At 46.7% G+C, this 22,685-nt stretch overlaps 1 protein-coding gene across 1 annotated transcript in view; it reads right to left on the bottom strand.

Annotated features, from left to right (window-relative positions):
* The window catches only part of NAGLU (N-acetyl-alpha-glucosaminidase), a 293,630-nt gene extending 271,272 nt beyond the window's left edge, over positions 1–22,358 (bottom strand). Inside the window, exon 1 of the mRNA XM_040329772.1 lies at positions 21,667–22,358. Within this exon, the coding sequence (XP_040185706.1) occupies positions 21,667–22,076 (410 nt within the window). The 5' untranslated portion in view covers positions 22,077–22,358. The remainder of the gene's footprint in view (positions 1–21,666) is intronic.
* Positions 22,359–22,685: the final 327 nt, after the last annotated feature.

Raw genomic sequence — 22,685 nt, 5'->3', positions numbered from 1 at the left:
TTGCCGCGATTTGCGGCGTTTTACCGTGATTTGCGGCTGTCAGCGTTTATCCCCAAAACACTGTAGACCCTCCCCAAGCTCAGAATCAAACTATTTGTGCCGCGTTTTGCCGCGATTTGCGTCTAAAACGCAAAAGCTGAAAGCTTCTGAACCCAAAATTTTGGGTTTGGAAAAATGGCCCTAAACCCAACTGCTTTGAAACGCCAAAAAACGTGATCGTGTGCATGGACACATTGGATTACATTAAATGTGTTCAGGGGCAGTTGAAAAAAATGCCCAAATGCCTCTGAACTCGAGTTTAGCAGCGTCTCGTGTGCATGGGGCCTAATGCTGAACAGGTTCACTTTCCCATTTCTTTTTAATAAAGTCAAGTAGTCCGCGAGGTCTCCGCCCATACACCAACTCAAAGGGCAAAAACCCCGTGGAGGCCTGGGGCACTTCCTGAATAGCAAACAGGAGAACTGGTAACAGGCAGTCCCAGTCTTTCCCATCCCTTTGTACCACTCTTGAGCATATACTTAAGGGTCCTATTAAAGCGTTCCACCAACGCGTCCGTTTGGGGATGATAGACCGATGTGCGCAGCTGTTCAATCCGGAACAGCTTGCACACATCGGCCATAACCTTCGACATAAACGGGGTGCCCTGGTCTGAGTATTTCCTTAGGAAAACCAGTCCGTGTAAACTGGAATAATTCCCGGGCAATAGCCTTAGAGGAGGTATTCTGCAGAGGTAGCGCATCAGGATATCAGGTGGCATAGTCAAGAATCACCAGTATGTAGGAGTGACCTCGAGCTGACTTTACCAAGGGACCCACTATATCCATGGCTATCCTCTCGAACAGGGCCTCAATTATGGGCAGAGAGACCAAAGGGCTCCAGAAGTGAGTCACCGGAGCGGTTAACTGACAGGTGGGACAAGAGGTACAGTATTTCTTTACCTCTGCTTTCAGACCTGGCCAGTAAAACCGGTCGGTGATCCGTGCCTCCGTCTTCTCAACTCCCAGGTGTCCCCCTAACACATGGTCATGGGCCAGGTCCAGAACCTTTAGTCTATATTGTTGGGTTACCAACAATTGTTCTACCACATTTTCTCTCTCACCTTGGTAACCCGATACACTAATTCATGATATATTGCAAAGTGTGGCCACCGCTCATTCGCACCTGGCTCTTGGGGAACCCCATTTACTACTACAACTTGTTCCTGTGCACGGGCCAACGTGGGATCCTGTATCTGAGCAGTACGAAATGCCCCCTGGGGACCACCAAAATCTGGCAGAGCAGGGGAAGAGGCCACTTCCTCATCCTCTTCCCCCAGCATTACACCTCAGTGTTCTGGTAGGTCTGTGGACCACATATCTTGAAATTCTCAACATTATCAGCACTACTTTCATCAACATTAACTAAATTGTTAGCATTTTCATCATCTGTATCCACAGTGGGAACATTAGGCAGTTCAGGATTATTCCTCTCAGCAGCAGGAACAGAGGGACTAGTTTCTCCCCAGTCTCTTAACCATTGTCCTTGTTTCCACAGTTTTGTAAAAAATGGACAGTCTCGTCCTATTATAACATCATGTACCAGGTTCTTTACCACCCCCACCTCTTGAGTACCAGTGCCACATGATGTGGAGATAGACACTGAGATGAGAGGGTACTCTCTAGTGTCCCTGTGCACACCACCCGTAAAGATTTGCTTACCGGACCGACCTTCCCAATCACTCTAGGATGAACCAGGGTTACCATGCTTCCAGAGTCCAACAAAGCCCGGGCAGGGAGGTGGTTCACTTGGACTTCACACTCAAATTTTTCCTCACCCAGGTCAAGATGTGTAGTGCATACTTTATGGGCATAAAAAGACCCCCTCTGGAGAACCCCGCATTATATGGGCTCCTCTTGCAGTGGGCAGTGTGCCCGGGTATGACATTGATAACATTTTACATCCCTTCTTTTCCGAACAGGAACAGAACTCTTGGCCTTCCAGGGTGTTTGCTCCAGGGCTCCTTGGAACATCCTTACGAAAGGCCGCAGTTGGTCGAACAGGCCGTGGCAGACTGGGCCCTATGCGCTTGGTAGGGCTGAGCAGGTCCTCCACCACTGTATATCGTTCCAACATCTCGAAAAAGGAGGTTTACTGTTTTGGGGTCTCCATGGCTGACCCACCGTATCGGTCAAGGTATCGGTCCAGCGCTACCCGTTCTACGATTTGGGGGCCATACAACACCTCAGGCTGCAGCAATTTTTTTTAACAGTTGCACCAGGTCATGCATTTGAGACCGGGGTGGCCGATCTGGACGATACTTCCATTGGTGTACTCGTTGGGCCCAAACGGCTGTAGTCACCCCCAGACGAGCCAAAATTTCTGCCTTTAGCTTTTGATAATCTTTAGCATCATCTGTTGGCAGGTAGAAGTAGGCTTTTTGAGGATCTCCGGTGAGAAAGGAGCAATGAGGCCGACCCACTGGTCCCGAGGCCACCCTTCTCTCTGTCGTCCTCTCAAATGCAGCAAGAAATGCCTTTACATCATCGCTCAGGGACAACTTCTGCAGAAAATGGCTTGCCCTCACAGTCACCTGGTTATCAGGGGCAACAGCCGCTTGCTTCCAAACCTGACACAGCTGCTGCACTGCTTCCTTTAAGGCAGTCACCTGAGCCTGAATAACCCCTTGCAGGGCTGCCAACTGGGCCACCAACAGGCAAGTATTTTCTTGCTGCAGAGCCAGCGCCTCTGTGGTAAATTTGTTGTACCTCAAGCTGGGTTGCTAAGCGCCGATTAGCTTCCTCATGGTGAGTCTGCACTTGCATATTAGCCAGGGACAGCTGCTTAACCACTTACCCCCCGGACCATATTGCTGCCCAAAGACCAGAGTACTTTTTGCGATTCGGGACTGCGTCGCTTTAACAGACAATTGCGCGGTCGTGCGACGTGGCTCCCAAACAAAATTGGCGTCCTTTTTTTCCCACAAATAGAGCTTTCTTTTGGTGGTATTTGATCACCTCTGCGTTTTTTTTTTTTTGCGATATAAACAAAAATAGAACGACAATTTTGAAAAAAATGAATATTTTTTACTTTTTGCTGTAATAAATATCCCCCAAAAATATATAGAAAAACATTTTTTTTCCTCAGTTTAGGCCGATACGTATTCTTCTACATATTTTTCGTAAAAAAAAAATCGCAATAAGCGTTTATTGATTGGTTTGCGCAAAAGTTATAGCGTTTACAAAATAGGGGGTATTTTTATGGCATTTTTATTAATATTTTTTTTACTAGTAATGGCGGCGATCAGCGATTTTTTTTTCGGTATTGCGACATTATGGCGGACACTTCGGACATTTTTGACACATTTTTGGGACCATTGGCATTTTTATAGCGATCAGTGCTATAAAAATGCATTAGATTACTATAAAAATGCCACTGGCAGTGAAGGGGTTAACACTAGGGGGCGGGGAAGGGGTTAAGTATGCCTGGGTGTGTTCTTACTGTGGGGGGGGGGGTGGCCTCACTAGGGGAAACACTGATTTTCTGTTCATACATTGTATGAACAGAAAATCAGCATTTCCCCTGCTGACAGGAACGAGAGCTGTGTGTTTACACACACAGCTCCCGTTCCCCGCTCTGTACCGAGCAATCGCGTGTGCCCGGCGGCGATCGCGCCCGCCGGGCACACGCACGGGAGTCGGGGGCGAGCGGGGGGCACGCGCGCGCGCCTCCGGCAGCGCGCGTGCGCCCCTAGTGGCGGCTAATAGGCAGGACGTCCATTTACGTGGTCTCGCCTAGGAGAGCCACCTTGTGGACGTATTTCGGCGGTGCAGCGACGGCAAGTGGTTAATTAGCTCCTCCATTGCTTCAGCTTTCAATGTTTGTGCAGCTTTAACCCAGGACATAAATCTAATGTACTGTCCCTTTAAATGTCAGTTCAATGTCAAGTCCAATGCCAAAAAAAGTTTTTTTCTTATTCCTGTTATTCTGTCCTGTCTGCATTCAAGCACCACTGTAAAGTTGGGGGAACCAGCTAGATCACAGGACACAGGCTTTTCAATCAAAAAGGAGGTTTATTAAACTTAAAGGGGTTGTAAAAGTAAACACATTTTTTCCTAAATAGTTTCCTTTACCTTAGTGCAGTCCTCCTTCACTTACCTCATCCTTCGATTTTGCTTTTAAATGCTCCTTTATCTGCAATGTAGAGAGTGTCCTGACTCTCCTGCTCGCCCCCTCCCCCCTCGCGGCTATAATGAATTGTCGGCTCCCGGCAATTTAGAGAAAATTCATTCATATAAAAAAAAAGAAAACGCGGGGTCCCCCCCCCCCCAGTCCGGCGAATGACGCTGCATATTTTACACCCCCCTAGGTACGAAATTTAAAGGAATATTTCACTTTTATCGTTTCACTTTAAGCATTATTAAATTCGCTGCTTCCGAAAAAACTGCAGTTTTTAAAACTTTTTTTGCATTGATACATGTACCCTGGGGCAGGATCCAGGTCCCCAAACACTTTTTAGGACAATAACTTGCATATTAGCCTTTAAAATTAGCACTTTAGATTTCTCCCATAGACTTTAACAGGGTGTTTCGCGGCTTTTCGAATTTGCCACGAACACCCCAAATTGTTTGTTGTTCGCCGAACAGGCAATGTTCGAGTCGAACATGAGTTTGACTCGAACTCGAAGCTCATCCCTAGTTCAGACATACATTTTTGTCTTCTTCCCCTTTAGTGCAGGTCCCAGGTGAGTGCCCCTTTCATCATGCTTACAACTTCCCAATTATTAGAAGGGATACACAGGCCAGGGGTTTCATGGTAATCACAGCACTACAGTCCTGATGTCCGATGGTAGTGTTTGATCTTCTCTACAATCATTTTGCAGTGGCTCCTCTGGACAGCTCTTTGCTCCCATTTGCCACGCATCTTCTTACTTCAAGCATGTTCTCGTGTCTGCGTTTTACTGGCCAAGTCGGGTTTATCCAAAACCATTTTTTGGGATATTTCGGCTTAGGTTCAGGGCAGCTTTCGCAGGTTCTAAACGGGGTCCCTTATTATATCTTCTAGTACACGAGGTGCTGGAGATCCTCCTATTGTAACAGACATACCAGAACTCATACTGAAGTCATTCGGGCATTCGTCATTTTTCTGAGTTATTGCCTGTCCTCCATCAAGCTTTCATATCACTCCTAGTTTTGTGTCTTTTTGCCCTATTTTTGGCGTACTGGCCAGCTAGACCAAGGCACACCTCAGCACCTCAGGTCTTGGTAGTTAGGGTTATCGCATTTCCAAGTGACTCCGACTACAAATAAATGTATATTTTATATGTAAGTGTATATATATATATATATATATATATATATATATATATATATATATATATATATATATATATATATATATATATATATATATATATATATATATATATATATATATATATATATATATATATACATATACACATACATACATACACATACATACATACATACATACATATACACACACACACACACATATACACACACACACATACATACATACATACATACGTGCTCAAAAGGAAGACAGACAAAAAAAATAAAAAATCCTGCATACTGACCTGCAGATAGAGAGGGCATCAAAAGGGGGACCATAATTAATTCTTTAAGGGGGTATGTGTGTCTAGTAGACCTCTCAGGCAATGGTTGCAGTGAATGGTTCAGCTAACCATTTAGCCCACACTCTGTCATATTTTCTAGGGCAGCTTTTGTGATGGTATGCATCCTTGTAAAGAGGTATTACGTTATTTGCATGTGCTTTCCAAAGAGAGTCCAGCATAGGGTGATAATTTTCCTGGCAGAGAAGAGAAGGAGGACTATCAGAGTTCTTAGCCACTCTGGACACCAATTCTTCGACCAATCCCAATAAGCATATCTGTGGGGAAGAGTGGGGAAGAGTTTTGCTTCCATTTACCTTCTTTTTCGATACCTAGTGGCATCCCTTCCATTAGGGGAGCACAGGAGCCACCCCCCTATCCATGCATCCTGATCTACATACTGTTGTGGAAATTTAATGAAGATGTATTTAATATGTACTGTCACCCATTGTTGGTTCTCCCGCAACCCGCTATAAAGAGCTGACTGGGGCGCACCGACACTGGTTGAGATACACTTCCTGATTTGCAGAAGGATGTTTGTGGAGTGGGGGTGTCGACCGGCGAAAGGGCCCCTGTGTCATGCACAGATATTCGCCTGTGCGATGCATCCACTCTGCAAGCGCATTGTCAGTTTAGCGGGTGTACGCTCCTGTCATCTCTTGGTGCCTGATCAACATTGTTTTGTGATGTGAGTGTGCAACTGCAGATAAGCTCCGCTCATCAGAAACTGTGTTCCTTGGTTATTGTATCGTATGGTTATTGAATTATTACTGTATCGATATTGTATGTATCCCTTGCTTTCCAAAAAATGCTTCTAAACTCAACTGCCTAGAAATGACGTTAAAGGGGTTGTAAAGGAATTTTTTTTCCCCCTTAAATAGCTTCCTTTACCTTAGTACAGTCCTCCTTCACTTACCTCCTTCGATTTTGTTTTAAAATGTTCTTATGTCTTCTGAGAAATTCTCACTTCATGTTCTTCTGTCTAACTCCACACAGTAATGCAAGGCTTTCTCCCTGGTGTGGAGTGTCGTGCTCGCCCCTCCCTTGGACTACAGGAGAGTCAGGACGCTCTCTACGTTGCAGCTAGAGAAAGGAGCTGTGTGTTAGTGGGCTTCCTGACTCTCCTGTAGTCCAAGGGAGGGGGCGAGTACTATACTCCACACCAGGGAGAAAGCCTTGCGTTACTGTGTGGAGTTACAGACAGAAGAACAGGAAGTGAGGATTTCTCAGAAGAAATAAGAACATTTAAAAGCAAAATCGAAGGACGAGGTAAGTGCACTATGGTAAAGGAAGCCATTTAGAGGAAAAAAAATAAAAATTCCTTTACAACCCTTTAAAGGCATCTAAAAAAAAAAAAAATTCTTAAAGGACTAATGACATTTTTTTAAAACTACTGATGTAATGTTATTTTTATGGGTGGAACTCCACTTTGAATAATCATATAATGTACCATTATCCAAAAATTGATAGAGAGAAAAGGGACTGGAGGATAGAATGGGAGCGGCTGCTAGTACTGCAATTCCCAAATAACTATTACCCCAAAATTGTTGTATATGGACTTTCTCGGTACTGATGACACAATTAAGTGCAGTAAAAAAAATCATTTATTATACATAAAACAATATACAATTTAAAAACAGAACCATAACAATCAACCTCACACCGATTACAGCAGTATAGTAATAACAACGGAAAACCGTGTAGTATCTGTTGGTGTGAGGTAAATCGAAGGAGACCTCTACCGGTTTCGCAGAAGTACCGCTTCTTCAGGAGGTAATCTGTATAATGAATAACATCATATCATGACTAGCAGAGAACATTAAAAACAGCAGCGAAAAATTGATAAACTGCAAGAAAAGGAAAAAAGAAAAAAAAAAAAGAAGGAGGGAGAAAAGGAAAAACAAAACAAAACGGAGAGGGGAGGGGGAGGAAGGGAAGGGGTGCAAGGGAGGGGGGAGGGTGGAAGGAGAAAGGGGGGGCCAAGGGATGGGAAGGAAAGGGAGGGGAAAAATAGGATTTTGGTACTCACCGTAAAATCCATTTCTCTGAGTTCATGGATGGACACAGCACCCACCCCTCCTTTGTTTGTACTGCTTGTTACAAACTGAGGCTGCTAGAGCAGGGTGTGGGTTATACCCGGGGGGCCACGCCCCCTGGGAGGAGCTGCACTGAGGAATGTGTTGTTAACACTTAAAGTGCTTTTTTTTCTGCCTAAACTCTCCTGAAGGAAGCGGATATAACCCTAAGGTCAAAGGCTGCTGTGTCTGTCCATGAACTCAGAGAAATGGATTTTACGGTGAGTACAAAAATTCTATTTTCTCTTCCGTTCATGGACGGACACAGCAGCCTTTGACCTTAGGGACGTCCCCAAGCAGTGTCAAAAATTTCGAGGGGTGGGAAAAACAACACAGCAATCAAGCTTACACCCCAAACAAAACCGGAGTTACTCAATGGAGGAACCCCAACCTTAAACTGCCGCCTTTAATACCTTGCGGCCGAAGGAGGCATCAGAAGATGCACTCACGTCCACCTTGTAAAACTTTGAAAAGCGTAGACCGACGACCAGGTCGCCTGTAACACAGAGGCTTGATGTCGGAAAGCCCAAGAGGCACTGATCGCCCTGGTCGAATGCACCGTAACCTGAAAGGGAGGCGCCTGCCCCTTTAGGGCATAGGCCTGAAGCACAACCTGATGGATCCACCTAGAAATGGTGGCTGACGAGACCTCCAGACTCTATTCAGGACCCGACACTGACACAAACAGTGAGTCTGACTTCCAGAACGTAGCAGATAAACACATACGAAGAGCCCGAACCACATCCAGGGAATGTAAAGTGGTCTCCTTCGGGTTCTTCGGCTGAGGACATAAGGATGGAAGAACAATGTCTACACTAATGTGAAAGGCCGAAACGACCTTTGGGAGAAAAGAAGGCTGCGGTCGCAGCACCACCTCATCCTCATGGATGACTAAGTAGGGAGCCTTGCGGGACAAGGCCGCCAGTTCAGACACCCGTCTGATCTATGTAATAGCAACCAGAAAAAAAACACCTTTTGTGACAGAGTCAACAAAGGGATCTTCCGAACGTCCTCCATGGGAGCAGTGGAGGGCGCACAGGAGGGGCCACATGCCGGACCCCCTGCACAAACGAGCGCACCAAGGGGTGCGCTGGCAATGGTCTCTGAAAGTAAACAGCCAGAGCTGAAATCTGACTCATAACCGCACTCAAGGCGAGAGCCTAATCCACTCCACGCTGTAAAAACAGGAGAATCCGGGACACCCCGTACGTACGGGGGTGCCACTTCATCTCTTCACACATAGGGACGCAGGTCTTCCACGTACGATGGTAAATCCTACGTGAAGTAGACTTCCGTGCACACAGCATGGTAGAAACCACCGAGCCTGACAGGTCCCGGTCCTACAATACCTGGCTTACAACAGCCGCGCCGTTAAAGCCAGCGACTGAAAAACAGGATGGAAGATCGGACCCTGTGACAGAAGATCTTCTCTCAGGGGCGTCTGCCACCAGAAGCACCAGGTCTGCGTACCAGGAGCGGTGCGGCCAGCCTGGAGCGAACAGGATTGTCGGAAATCCCTACGGCTTCCACTCTGCGCAGCAGGTGAGGAAGAAGCTTCAGAGGAGGGAAGGCGTATATCAGGCGATAGTGACCCCAAGGTGCCACCAACGCGTCTGACGCGTCCGCCCACGGGTCCTTCGACCTGGCCACGAACCGTGGCACCTTCCGATTGAGACGGGACGCTAGAAGGTCCACATCAGGAATGCCCCACTTTTGGCACAGGCTGTGAAACACCTCCGGGTGAAGTGACCATTCTCCTTGGTCCAGCTTTTGGCGACTCAGGTAGTCAACCTGCCAATTCTGAAACCCCCGGAATGTACCCAGCCGACAGAAACGGAACGGACCTTCCGGCCCACCGAAGGATGTGCGCGAACTCCGTCGCTGCAGCTGAGCTCCTTGTGCCTCTCTGATGATTGACGTATGCCACGGCCGTGGCGTTGTCGGACTGGATCCTGACCAGTCGGCCCTGCAGATCCTGGGACCACCTGGCAAGGCACAGCTTGATCGCTCGGAGCTCCAGATTATTGACCCCCAACCGGAGAAGCTGGCATCCGTCGTGACCCCTGTCCAGCGGCACGGAAGAAATGACTTCCCGGTCCGAAGCACCGGAGATGTCAGCCACCACACCAGGGAAGACTTGACCAGATGGGTCAACTGAATCTGGGAATCCAGAGATGACGGGAGCTTGTCCCAACGAGACAGAATTTCCCTCCGTAGCCCCCTGGTGTGGAAATGGGCATATGGGACCGCCTCGAAAGAGGCCACCATCAGACCCAGAACTCCCAAGCAGAATCGAAGAGACGACCACTTCTGGGCCGACAACTGCTGCACAGCAGATCGCAGGGACTTCAGTTTCTCCATCGGGAGGAAAACCTCCAGTCTCTGGGACAGAACCAACACCGACTTCTGGATATTCAGAAGCCAGCCGAACTCTTGGAGAGTCTGGTACATGAATGATGTCATCCAGGGATGACCCAAAAAGCCGCTCACCCTTAAAGGGTAAATCCACCAAGGCCTTTTTTGAGGATTGGTCTGCAGACCAGCACTTCAGCCACACAAGGCGGTGCAATACCACCGCATAGGCGGAGGCCCTGGAAAGCAAGGGGAGCATATCCAGAACAGACTCACAGACGAACATCAGACCCTGAACCAACCGTTCAGCCAGGTCCTTACAGGTCTCGGAAGCATCCTGTGCCTCCAGCTCCTGCAGCAGGAGCTACGCCCTTTCAGTCAGAGTCTGTGACACTAGAACAAAAACCGGCCTCACCGCCAAACCCACTACAGCGAATAGGGAGCGGGCCACAGCCTCCACTCTCCTATCAGCAGGGTCCTTAAAGGCAGGAGCCCCTTCCATGGTGGCTTTGCTTAATCTGGACACAGGAAAGTCCACAGAAGGAGGAGAGACCCAGTCTTTCACAAAGTCCTCCTCAAAGCAAAAACTTTCTGCGGCGTATCCCATTCCTTGTACAATAAATTGTCCAAATAAGGAACACAAGGAAACACATTTTGTAGCGCGCGGCGGTTTGCGGAACCCAAAAGGGACCGGCACATCTGGTGCCTCCGCCAAAACCTCCTCTGAGTTTCACGTACCGCAGAAATAAGAGCTCCAACAAATTCCTTGTCAGTGGTTGACCCTGAAACAGAGTCATACTCACTGTCTGCGTGGGTCAAGCACGCATCCTCCGACACTACAGAACCAGAGGCAGGGGCAACAGCTGGGCATGGTTCTGTGTCAGAGACATCCCCAGAAGCAAGCTCAGGGAGGGGGCGCTTCTCATCCCCCATCCGGGCACCAGTTGCTTCAAACCTGGTGAGAAAAAACCTCCAGGGCAGCCTAACAGATGTGGCAGGGGAGGGGCATCAACTCAGGCATGTGTGGGGAAGAAGAACCTGCCCAGGCTACATAGTGCCCCACCTCTGTGTCAACCCACTTCAAAGCAGAAACCACCCACGGTCATCTCCCGGCCGTCACACAGAGTATGGGGGCCCCCAGGGAACTCACCACCCCGCCCGGTGCAGCGCGAGCTGAGAGGAGTCTGAAGCGTGCTGAGAGCCGGCCGCGCTGCTGTCTGTTCCCTCAGAGAGATTTGTGGTCTTCCTGAGCGCTAAAACGGCCACACGAGGCCAAACGAAATTCCAAGATGGCCGCCGTATAGCAAAAAACGTCATAGGACCACAGGAAAATGGCCACCGAGCCATAGAAAGCGCGACTATGGCAAAATGGCAGCCGTTGCGCATTTAAAAAGACAGTGACACAGCAATAACAGCGCAGCACACACACACACACAAAAGAACCTGTAGTGAACACACACAGCCCCCTGCAGTGAACACACACAGCCCCTGCTACACACAGGCCCTGGTGTAATAAAGAGGCCCCTGAAAGCCCCCCTCACAGCCGCTACCCAAATGGGAAAGGAGGGAGAGGAATTAAGGGAGAGAGGAAAGCAGGGCAAACCCTCAGTCGACCTCCCAGGGGAAAATTCCAGTCATACCACCTTACCTGAGCAAGGGGCCACTACTTACCCGTCCTGCGACCACCGGCTGGAGGTATCCCAGACAGAACCAACGTCCGCATTAAAAACGGCATGGCTGTCGGTCAGACACACTGTGACAAAGCCATAAAGGACGGTCATATGTGTGCCCTAGAACAAAATGTTCCCCGGCCGCCCCTGGAGCAAAGGGGCCCGTCGTGGACGACCCAGAGCTGAGCTGAGGGCCGGCACACGTTCGATGGCCGAACATGGGGGGACTACAAGAGTCAAGACCCAGCCTGTCACCCAGTCGGCTGTTGATAGAAGAATCACAAGATTCAAAAACGCAGGAACAAAATAATAAAAAACGAAAAAAAAAAAAAAAAAAAAAACGCAAGAATTTTTTTAGTACAGGACTCCAGAGTGGCTGACCTCTCCTGTCGTTAGGCAGAGAAAAAACTGAGGCTGCTAGAGCAGGGTGTGGGTTATACCCGGTGGGCTACGCCCCCTGGGAGGAGCTGCACTGAGGAATGTGTTGTTAACACTTAAAGTGCTTTTTTTTCTGCTAAACTCTCCTCAAGGAAGTGGATATAACCCTAAGGTCAAAGGCTGCTGTGTCCGTCCATGAACGGAAGAGAAAAGGGGGAGGGGGAAAGGGAGGAAAAGGGGGGGAGGGTAGGGGGAAGAGGGAGAGTGGTTGGGAAGGAAAGGAAAGGGTGGAAAGAAGAAGTGAAGGAAAGGGAGGGGGGGGGGGAATAAAAGATAAAAACCAGAAGGAGCCAATTCACCAATATACTATAGTGAGATCACTAGCAACACCGTGAAGTGAAAAGAGTGTTTTTTTTATATGATGTTAAGTATCTTACCAAGGCTGATAACAGCACTTGTTTGGGGCAGATGGGAGCTGAGCGTTGTGGCAGGCAGGTATGCAGCTCAAATATTGTCAGGCATCAGAGGGTATCAACTGTTTGCAGTCAAGGTTCCCAGCTAAACTGTATAATAACCTACAGTGCTGAGGACCAGGTATGGTTAATAACACTGCAGAGTTGAAGGAAGCCAATAAAGAAAACAGCAGTTAGAAGGACCGAATGGTTAGGAAAGCTGAGACAGCTGCAAAAAATTACTTGCCCACAAATCACTTACCAGAGCGCTCAGGCACAGTATGTAAGCCCGTGGAGAGTAACACAACTCACATTGTAGGCTCCAAACAGGAGCCCTTAAAGCGGAGTTCCGGCCACAATTTTAAATCTAAAAAACGTTTTAAATATAAATACCCCTGTAATACACAAGCTTAATGTATTCTACTACAGTTAGTCTGTAAACTAAGGTCCGTTTTGTTAGGTTGTTACAGCATTTAGACACTTTATAAAACAGAAATTGACTGGGGCCATCTTAAGTGTGGGTATCATGAAGCCAGACTGTATGACTTCCTGGATTTCAGCCTTGCACACCTCGCACATGCTCAGTGCTGCACAAGCAATGTAATGGTTTCAGATCAGGTTTCAATAGCAACGGGAGTGTCAGAGGAAGTTACCGCCCCTTATCTATGCAAACCTCTCCTCCCCTCCTCCTTCCAGGAACCAGTAAATATACGAAATAATTTGTTCCTGTGCAGATATATCTACATAACAAGATTATATATATATATATATATATATAATCTTGTTATATATGTGGTGTGTATACATATACCAGACATGTGCACTGTCAATAAATTCATTTTGTTTAGTTCTGTTTCGCATTAGCCGTTATTTCGTATTTTGTGCCCGAAACTCACTTCGGATTCGTACGCTCATAATCGGCCCCGGCACAGCACCCCGCATCGGCCCCGGAACCAGACCCAAATGTCAGGGTACACCAGTGCAGATTATCAGTGCCCACCAGTGCATTATCAGTGCCCATTAGTGCGGTGACACCAGTTCATGATCAGTGCAGTGACAACATTATTAGTGCCCATCAGTGCGGTGACAACATTAGTGCCCATCAGTGCGGTGACAACATTAGTGCCCATCAGTGCAGTGACAACATCAGTGCAGTGACAACATCAGTGCAGTGACAACATCAGTGCAGTGACAACATCAGTGCCCAGTGCAGAGTGGGGGGAGGTACAGACAATCAGGATGACAGTTGGCATCTCTGTCTGATAGATCTGTATGTGAGTACACTGATCGTAGTACAGCCCTGCCTCCCTGCACTAGAATTGTAACAGACAGTGCAGAGCGCTGTTTCAATGTACAGGGAGGTGGGGCTGTACTATGATCAGTGTTCTCAGATACAGATCTATCAGACAGAGATCCGCTCTGTCTGCCTGATGATCTGTATCTCCGTGCACCGGAGACAGACGGCGGGGGGGGGGGGTGGAGGGGGTTTGGCGGTGCTAGGACGGGGGAGGAGTTAGAGAGGGAGAAGAGGAAGGACACCACCTCTATGGGCGGCACTGCCCTCCCTCCCTCCTGCCCCCCGAGATGTTCAACTACGGCTGCGATGTTCAGCCCAGCCTCCTGGGATTGATGACACACATCTCCCAGGAGGCATAGCAGCGCTGGATGCGGCGGGGAGGCCATTCCGCCGCAACGGGGGAAAGAGACTCACATGAATAAAAACGTGAGTTTTTAAAAGAAAAAAAAAAAACATCCCAAATGTATTTAAAGGGGCAGTGTTAAAAAGAATGCTGAAAAGTTGAAAAATAGGGTGGAACTCCGCTTTAAATGTGATCCCCAACCCCGCCGTACACTGCTGACGCTCCGACAGAGTGGCGCGTGACGTCACAGGGTCAACACGCCCCATCCTCGCAACACCAGGAAGTGCTGCGTCAGTACATCCTCAATGAAGCTATTGGCCACAAGGCCGTTCCATAGAGGGACGGGATTGGTTGAAACGCCGGCCAGGGGGCGTGTACAAGTCCGCCGATTGGGGGAGAGGACGGCAAGCTTCAGCAGCAAGGGACCCCTTTTCTTTATTGGCTTCCTTCAACTCTGCAGTGCTGTTATTAACCTTACCTGGTCCTCAGCACTGTAGGTTATTATACAGTTTAGCTGGGATCCTTGACTGCAAACAGTTGATACCCTCTGCTGCCTGACAGTATTTGAGCTGCATACCTGCCTGCCACAACGCTCAGCTCCCATCTGCCCTAAACAAGTGCTGTTATCAGCCTTGGTAAGATACTTTGCATCATATAAAAAAAAAACTCTTTTCACTTCATGGTGTTGCTAGTGATCTCACTATAGTATATTGGTAAATTGGCTCCTTCTGGTTTTTATCTTTTATTCCCCACCTTCTCCCCTCTCTTCCTCCACTTCTTCTTTCTGCCCTTTTCCTCCCCAACCCCCCTTCCCTCTCTTCCCGTTCCCCCCTCCCCTTCCCCCCTCCCTTTCCTTCCCATCCCTCCCCGCTCCCCTCTGCCCCCCCCCTCTTTCCTCCCTTGTCCCCACTCCCCCCCTTCCTCCCCTGTCCATTTTGTTTTGTTTTTCCTTTCTCCCTCTCTTTTTTCCCCCCCCCTTTTCCCCCTCCCCCTAACTTTACCCCTCCTTTTCACTTATCCCCCTCTCCTCTGGGCCTGGTTTTGCCTTCCACCACTCATTTTTTTCTTCACGTGGTGAATCTTCACTTATACAAGCTCGAGTGCTGTAATTATCTTACAAATCATTATTGTTATCATTCTATTAAGAGTACAAACTTTTTTCCCCCCCTGTCCGCCGCGGGGGGGGGGGGGGGTTTATTCGGCAAGCTCCATGGTGGCCCTTGACCCCCTGGTGGTAAGCAGATCCAATTTAATCTGCACATTTGATTTCTTGCAGTTTATCAATGTTTCGCTGCTGTTTTTATTGTTCTCTGCTAGTCATGATATGATGTTATTCATTATACAGATTACCTCCTGAAGAAGCGGTACTTCCGCGAAACCGGTAGAGGTCTCCTTCGATTTACCTCACACCAACAGATACTACACGGTTTTCCGTTGTTATTACTATACTGCTGTAATCAGTGTGATATATATAAACAAAAGAAAAAAGAGCATGTCCCCACTGATTTACCTGTTCAAAATTACCCACAAAGACCCTTTTGTGAAGTCACTCCTCCAAACAGAAGGTTGCCGCCGTAGCCAATACTAGCATGCAAATAAGGGGATATCCCACTGGGACAGACCAAGAGTGGAACACTCCCGGGGATGAAGGGGAGCTACTATAGGCAGCAATGGACTATGTAAGGGTCAAAATACAAATTTTATTGAAAATACAAAACATAATACTGGGTAATTAAATAACAGAATACTGCTAACAATAGCGGCCCCACACGGCACTTGAGTGTGAGAGCCAGCACAGTAATATGGAAGCAATTCAGTGCTAGCCATCTAAGGAGCACGGCACGCAACATACAGCCCGACAAACCACCTATCTATTCCCCAGGAGAGGCGCATCTGGACATCGCAGATGCCGACATACGGGGTACACCTCACCTTACAGGTCGTGGATACGGTACTAGCAGCCGCTCCCATTCTATCCTCCAGTCACTTTTCTCTCCTTCTTTCACACTGGGGCGATGCACTTGCGGGATATGAGAAAAAGTCCTGCAAGCAGCATCTTCGGGCGGCTTGGGAACGCTGTCGCCCCTCCCCATTGCAATGAATGGGCCGCGCTTCAGAAGCGCTGCAACACAGGCGTTTTTAACCCCTTATTTGGCCACTAGCAGGGGTTAAAAGCCCCAATGGCCGCAAAGAGCCACTTAACCACATGCCGGGCAGGCAAAAGGGCGTATTTATATGTCCCCTTTAAGAAGCGGCATTGTGGACGCGCATGCGAGCTCCGTGACTCTGACTGCGGGTCCCGTGGACTCGATGTCCGCAAGCATAGCTGCAATCGTGTCACAGTGAGGAAGAAGGGGGAAATGCTGATTTAAACAACCATTTCCTCAGTCTTCCTAGTGACAGGACAGTGACCACAGCTTCCTGTAATCGGAAGTGGTGATCACTGTCCTGTCACACACAGCCCATCCCACCTACAGTTAGAAGCACTCACTAGGGCACACTTCACCCCTACCTAGTGGTTAACCCTGTAACGGGAGTCCTTTTTTGGGCATAGGGTGACTGAGAACTGATATCCCGGATTACATGAAATGGGACATAACTGAAATTTCATATTGCAGGATGTCTTGAGATGTTACAGGTGGTTTCATGCCACACCAGGTCAATAGGCTCCTGAAAGACATTCCATTGTCCATTGTGTGAGGCTGTTAAGATGCTAACTAAGACTGCTACTGTGGATTGAAACTGAGAGTCAGCCTGGCTCCTAGACCTCTCATTATGTATACTGTTTATGTGTGGAATGTACTTGTCGGAGACGTGATGTCTGGGGGATAATTAACTCTGAATATCATTATGTAAAATAATGTGATTGAAGCCCCCCCCATGGTGTGATGAGGGGGGGGAGAGTTTGATTGTTCCGGTGATTACTGTAAGCTGTTGTACTGTATATAAGCAAGCTAAGAAACCATTAAAAGTTAGTTCATATATTTTGACGCAGTAACAGAGTTTGTCAGTCTCGTTATTGAGGGAATTCTTATGGAATGGTTCGGGACTGCTGGATGGTTGGAGGGTCGGAAGCTGTCTTGGGTTGATGGAATGGGAGATTGTGAACGGTGTTAACCCCTGACCGTTACAAACCCCTTCACTGCCAGTGTCATTTTCACAGTAATCAGTGCATTTTTATAGCACTGATCGCTGTAAAAATGACAATGGTCCCAAAAATGTGTCAAAAGTGTCTGATGTGTCCGCCATAATGTCGCAGTCACAATAAAAAAAATCGCTGATCACCACCATTACTAGTAAAAAATATATATATATATATATTAATAAAAATGCCATAAAACTATCCCCTATTTTGTAGACGCTATAACTTTTGTGCAAACCGATCAATACACGCTTATTGTGATTTTTACCAAAAATATGTAGAATACCTATTGGCCTAAACTGAGGGAAAAACTTTTTTATATATATTTTTGGGGATATTTATTACAGCAAAAAGTTAAAAATATAAAACAAAATTCAAAATTGTCACTCTATTTTTGTTTATAGCGCAAAAAATAAAAACCGCAGAGGTGATCAAATACCACCAAAAGAAAGCTCTATTTGTGGGAAAAAAGGATGTCAATTTTTTTTGGGAGCCACGTCGCACGACCTCGCAATTGTCAGCTAAATCGACGCAGTGGCGAATCACAAAAAGTCGCATGGTCTTTGACAAGCAAAATGGTCTGGTGCTTAAGTGGTTAACCACTTAACGCCCGCCGCACGCCTATTTACGTCCACAGAATGGCACGTACAGGCAGATGGGCGTATATATACGTCCTTGCCTTCTAGCGGGTGGGGGGTCCGATCGGGACCCCCCCGCTGCGTGCGGATTACCTCAGGGAGCGATCCGGGACGACGGCGCGGCTATTCGTTTATAGCCGCTCCGTCGCGATCGCTCCCCGGAGCTGAAGAACGGGAAGAGCCGTATGTAAACACGGCTTCCCCGTGCTTCACTGTGGCGACGTATCGATCGAGTGATCCCTTTTATAGGGAGACTCGATCGATGACGTCAGTCCTACAGCCACACCCCCCTACAGTTGTAAACACACACTAGGTGAACCCTAACTCCTACAGCGCCCCCTGTGGTTAACTGCCAAACTGCAACTGTCATTTTCACAATAAACAATGCAATTTAAATTGATTTTTTGCTGTGAAAATGACAATGGTCCCAAAAATGTGTCAAAATTGTCCAAAGTGTCCACCATAATGTCGCAGTCACGAAAAAAATCGCTGATCGCCGCCAATACTAGTAAAAAAAAAAAATAATAAAAATGCAATAAAACTATCCCCTATTTTGTAAACGCTATAAATTTTGCGCAAACCAATCGATAAATACTTATTGCGATTGTTTTTTTACCAAAAATAGGTAGAAGAATACGTATGGGCCTAAACTGAGGGAAAAAAATGTATATATGTTTTTGGGGGATATGTATTATAGCAAAAAGTAAAAAATATTGCGATTTTTTTCAAAATTGTCGCTCTATTTTTGTTTATAGCGCAAAAAATAAAAACCGCAGAGGTGATCAAATACCACCAAAAGAAAGCTCTATTTGTGGGGAAAAAAGGACGCCAATTTTGTTTTGGAGCCACGTCGCACGACCGCGCAATTGTCTGTTAAAGCGACACAGTGCCGAATCGCAAAACCTGGCCTGGGCATTTAGCAACAAAATGGTCCGGGCTTAAGTGGTTAAACAGCGCTAAAGCACCACTAAAACGTGCAGCACTTTAGCGCTAACGCGTGGGTGGGCCCAGTGTGAAAGGGGTCCTAATGAGTGAGAAGTTGGGAAGTAATTGTGCACAGAAAAAAGTACAGCAGAAACAATACTGCTCTAGCAAATACTAAAACATGTTTACCCAGCACTGTTACTTATTATACTGTGTATACTTATCAACGTTTATAGCAGTATGTGCCCAGGGACAAATGCCTGGAATTCAGACCTCGTGTTCCCGGCTTTCATCCCTGGGCATATTACTGCCCTAGGTTCCCTGTCCAGCAGCAGAAGCTGTCAGCCCAGTGAGCATAGAGCCTTATGACCAGGGCCGCCATCAGGGGGGTACATGCAGTACACCTGTAAGGGGCCAGGATGGCAACCCCCTTTAAAACCCCCGTTTTTTTTTTTAGGGGTCCGGAGGTTCCCAGGGGCCCACAGGGCCCCAGATGGCAAACCCCCTTTTATTTATTTTTTTATAAAAATATATATATTTTTTTTAATATATTTTTATTTTATTTTTTTTATTAAAAAGGGACAATTTTTTTTTTTTTTTTTTTAGGGGTCCGGAGGTCCCCAGGGGCCTGGATGACAACCCCCCTTTTTTATAAAAAAACATATTTTTTTATATATATATATATATATATATATATATATATATATATATATATATATATATATATATATATATATATATATATATATATATATATAAAAAATATTATATTATTATTAAAGGGCCCCGGATGGCAACCCCCCTTTTTTTTATGAAATGTATTTATTTTTTTATTTTTTATTAAAAGGCCCAGAGGTCCCGGATGGCAACCCCCCTTTTTTTGTAATTTAGTTTTCTAAAAAAAAAATTATATATATGTGTGTGTGTATTTTATTAAAGGGCCCAGAGGTCCCCAGGGCCCCGGATGGCTACCCCATGTAAAGGGCCCCCCTCCACTTCTCAATTCATGGCAGCCTCCAGGGGGCCCATGCCTGAAGCTGTGTAAGGGGCCCCATAATTCCTGATGGCGGCCCTGCTTATGACAAGACCTTCAGTGTGACTTAAAGGGTCACTAAAGGAAAAAAAAAATTTGCCTAAAATTAATGTCTGCAAGGTAGACAGACAGAATAGTGTAATGATTCTGTTAAAAAACGAGTAAATACCTATTAAATTCCTTCATCTATATCATCTCCGGCATTCTAGTTTCTGTTCTCTCATTCACTTCCTGGTTTGGTTTGCGGCGCTCGTTCATGTAAGAACTACATTTCCCAGTATGCATTGCGGCACACCCAGTAATAGAGAGCGTTCTGCCACACAGATGTAGTTCCCAGGAGGGGGTGAGCACATCACTGACCACCGCAGTAAAGCCTCCAATCACGGTGGTCAGTAAAATCAGACAAGCAGGAAGTGAACAGAACAGAGAAGAAATAGAGCAACTTCTGAGCAAAAACGAACAATGAGGAAGTGAAAAGAGGAATGTCTGCAGGTAAAGGATGCTTATTATGAAAAATACACGATCAGACTTCAAACAAACGTTTCCGTGGATTTTTGTCCGAAGAGAGTTGGCCAGACACACCCATAGCTTACACACGCTCTGACTTTTCTGCAAACTTTCCTAAAACTTTCCCAACATCACATGGTTTTTCTGCTCTTTACTGACACCCTTTGGTCAACTTCTGGTATTGTTGGTTGATTTTAACATTGGTTCTGGCCATGCGTATTTGCACTTCGGACAAGTCTGATGGATTTCTGTACACACGATAGGACTTTGCGCCATCTGATTTTTGTTGCAGAAAAGAACTTTTGTCCGATGAAAACCGAAAAAGTTTGTCCGATGGAGCATACACTCGGATTCTTTGGAAAACTTGCTCATTTTGAAGATTGTTGGCAAAAAGTCTGACCGTGTGTATGGGGCTGGCCATACATTATACAATTTTCCTTTAGATTTACCAAAACCATATAATATCAGGTCAAACCTAAAAACTTTCAAAGTGTATTCAGTCAGGCAGACCTTTGCACTACATAGTTGAAGGTAAAACTAAAGTCAATTGAGTAGTGTATGGCCAGCCTTGCAGTTACAGGTTTGCTTATAGCTCCAAGAATATACAAACTTTAACATTAATATATTTGTGAAAGGTGAAATTGGAATCCTATTTGTCAAAATTCTGCTTGTGGATTCTCATATTTAAAGCGGGAGTTCACCCATTTAAAAAAAAAAAAAAAATCTCCCCTTAGCTTCCTGCTCGTTCGGTCTAGGGGAATCGGCTATTTATATTAAAATATGAGCCGTACTTACCCGTTTTCGAGCTGCATCTTCTTCCGTCGCTTCCGGGTATGGGTCTTCGGGAGCGGGCGTTCCTTCTTGATTGACATTCTTCCGAAAGGCTTCCGACGGTCGCATCCATCGCGTCACTCGTAGCCGAAAGAAGCCGAACGTCGGTGCGGCTCTATACTGCGCCTGCGCACCGACGTTCGGCTTCTTTCGGAAAATCGTGACGCGATGGATGCGACCGTCGGAAGCCTCTCGGAAACCTGTCAATCAAGAAGGAACGCCCATTCCCGAAGCCCATACCCGGAAGCGACGGAGAGGATGCGTCTCGTAAACGGGTAAGTACTGCACATATTTTAAAATAGCCGATTCCCCTAGTAATAACGAGCAGGAATCTAAGGGGGAAAAGTGCCCTCTAAGGGTGAACCCCCGCTTTAACCCCTCTCACTCTAAATAAATACAAAAGTTGTCACCTGTTTGGAGTTGTCACAGTGATGGGCGATGGCACTATGGGCAGAGGGGATGGCACCCTCAGCTGGACCCCTGACCAGGAGATGTGGCAGCCACAATACGATTTCAAATAACTGTAGCATCCTGTGGCAGCGGCCACTCCACTACTGCCCACCACCAACACTTTTCCTCCAGTCACTGAACTCAGCCAATAAGTGTCCAGTCCATCGCTGCTAGCCAGAGAGCTGTCTACAGTGACCACGAAATCGTCAGCACGGTCCCCGATCAGACGGCGTAGGAGATCTTGTACAGCAGAGCTCTGTGTCGTGTCACTGGAATGGGGCTTTAGGTGAGACAATGTCTTGAACGCCCGTCCTGATAGTGACCCTCTAAGACAGAAGACCATCACAATCATCATTACCACAACCTTCATTGTGCTAGCTTCTTATGGGAGGCAGTTGTTCTTTACAGTTTCATGAAACTGAATGAGTTTAATAAAGTTCATACAGAGCCGTCGATGATGACCGTGAGCTGAGAACTCATAGAAAGTGATTGTAATATGAGCAGACCACAGAGCCTCTGATATAAGAGAATGTGTGATTGGTGTCCTGCTTCGTTACGTCATTGGCTCTGTGTAATCGCTTCCAGGGTTGGCTGCTGTCTCTCCTTCCTCATAGCTATGCAGTAATTTGCAAAGTTTTGGAGGCTGCACAGTGCAGGTAGTCTGTGCTTTCCGATGTGAGTTTGTTTCGTAGACTTGTGCAATCCGAATTGGAGGAAGGGGGTGGAATGTTTTGAAGTGTGCTGAAAATCAAGTTGTCTTCGGAAACTGTCAGCATTTGTTTAAATGTATCATGATTACCAGATGTTGCATCCTGCCTCTGCTTACATACCTCCTTCTGTGTGCAACTGCCCTAATTTAAAGGAACGATCCCTATTTGGAAACCAATTTCCTCTACCCCTTCACTCCTCAGTTGCCTCTGTTTAAGCTTGAAACCAACCTCTAAATTCTTACATTTGTTTTATTCAGAGCTTTTTTTCT

The sequence above is a fragment of the Rana temporaria genome, chromosome 12 (assembly GCF_905171775.1).
Source record: "Rana temporaria chromosome 12, aRanTem1.1, whole genome shotgun sequence".
Taxonomy (NCBI): domain Eukaryota; kingdom Metazoa; phylum Chordata; class Amphibia; order Anura; family Ranidae; genus Rana; species Rana temporaria.
This window is presented reverse-complemented; position numbering and strand designations above follow the sequence as displayed.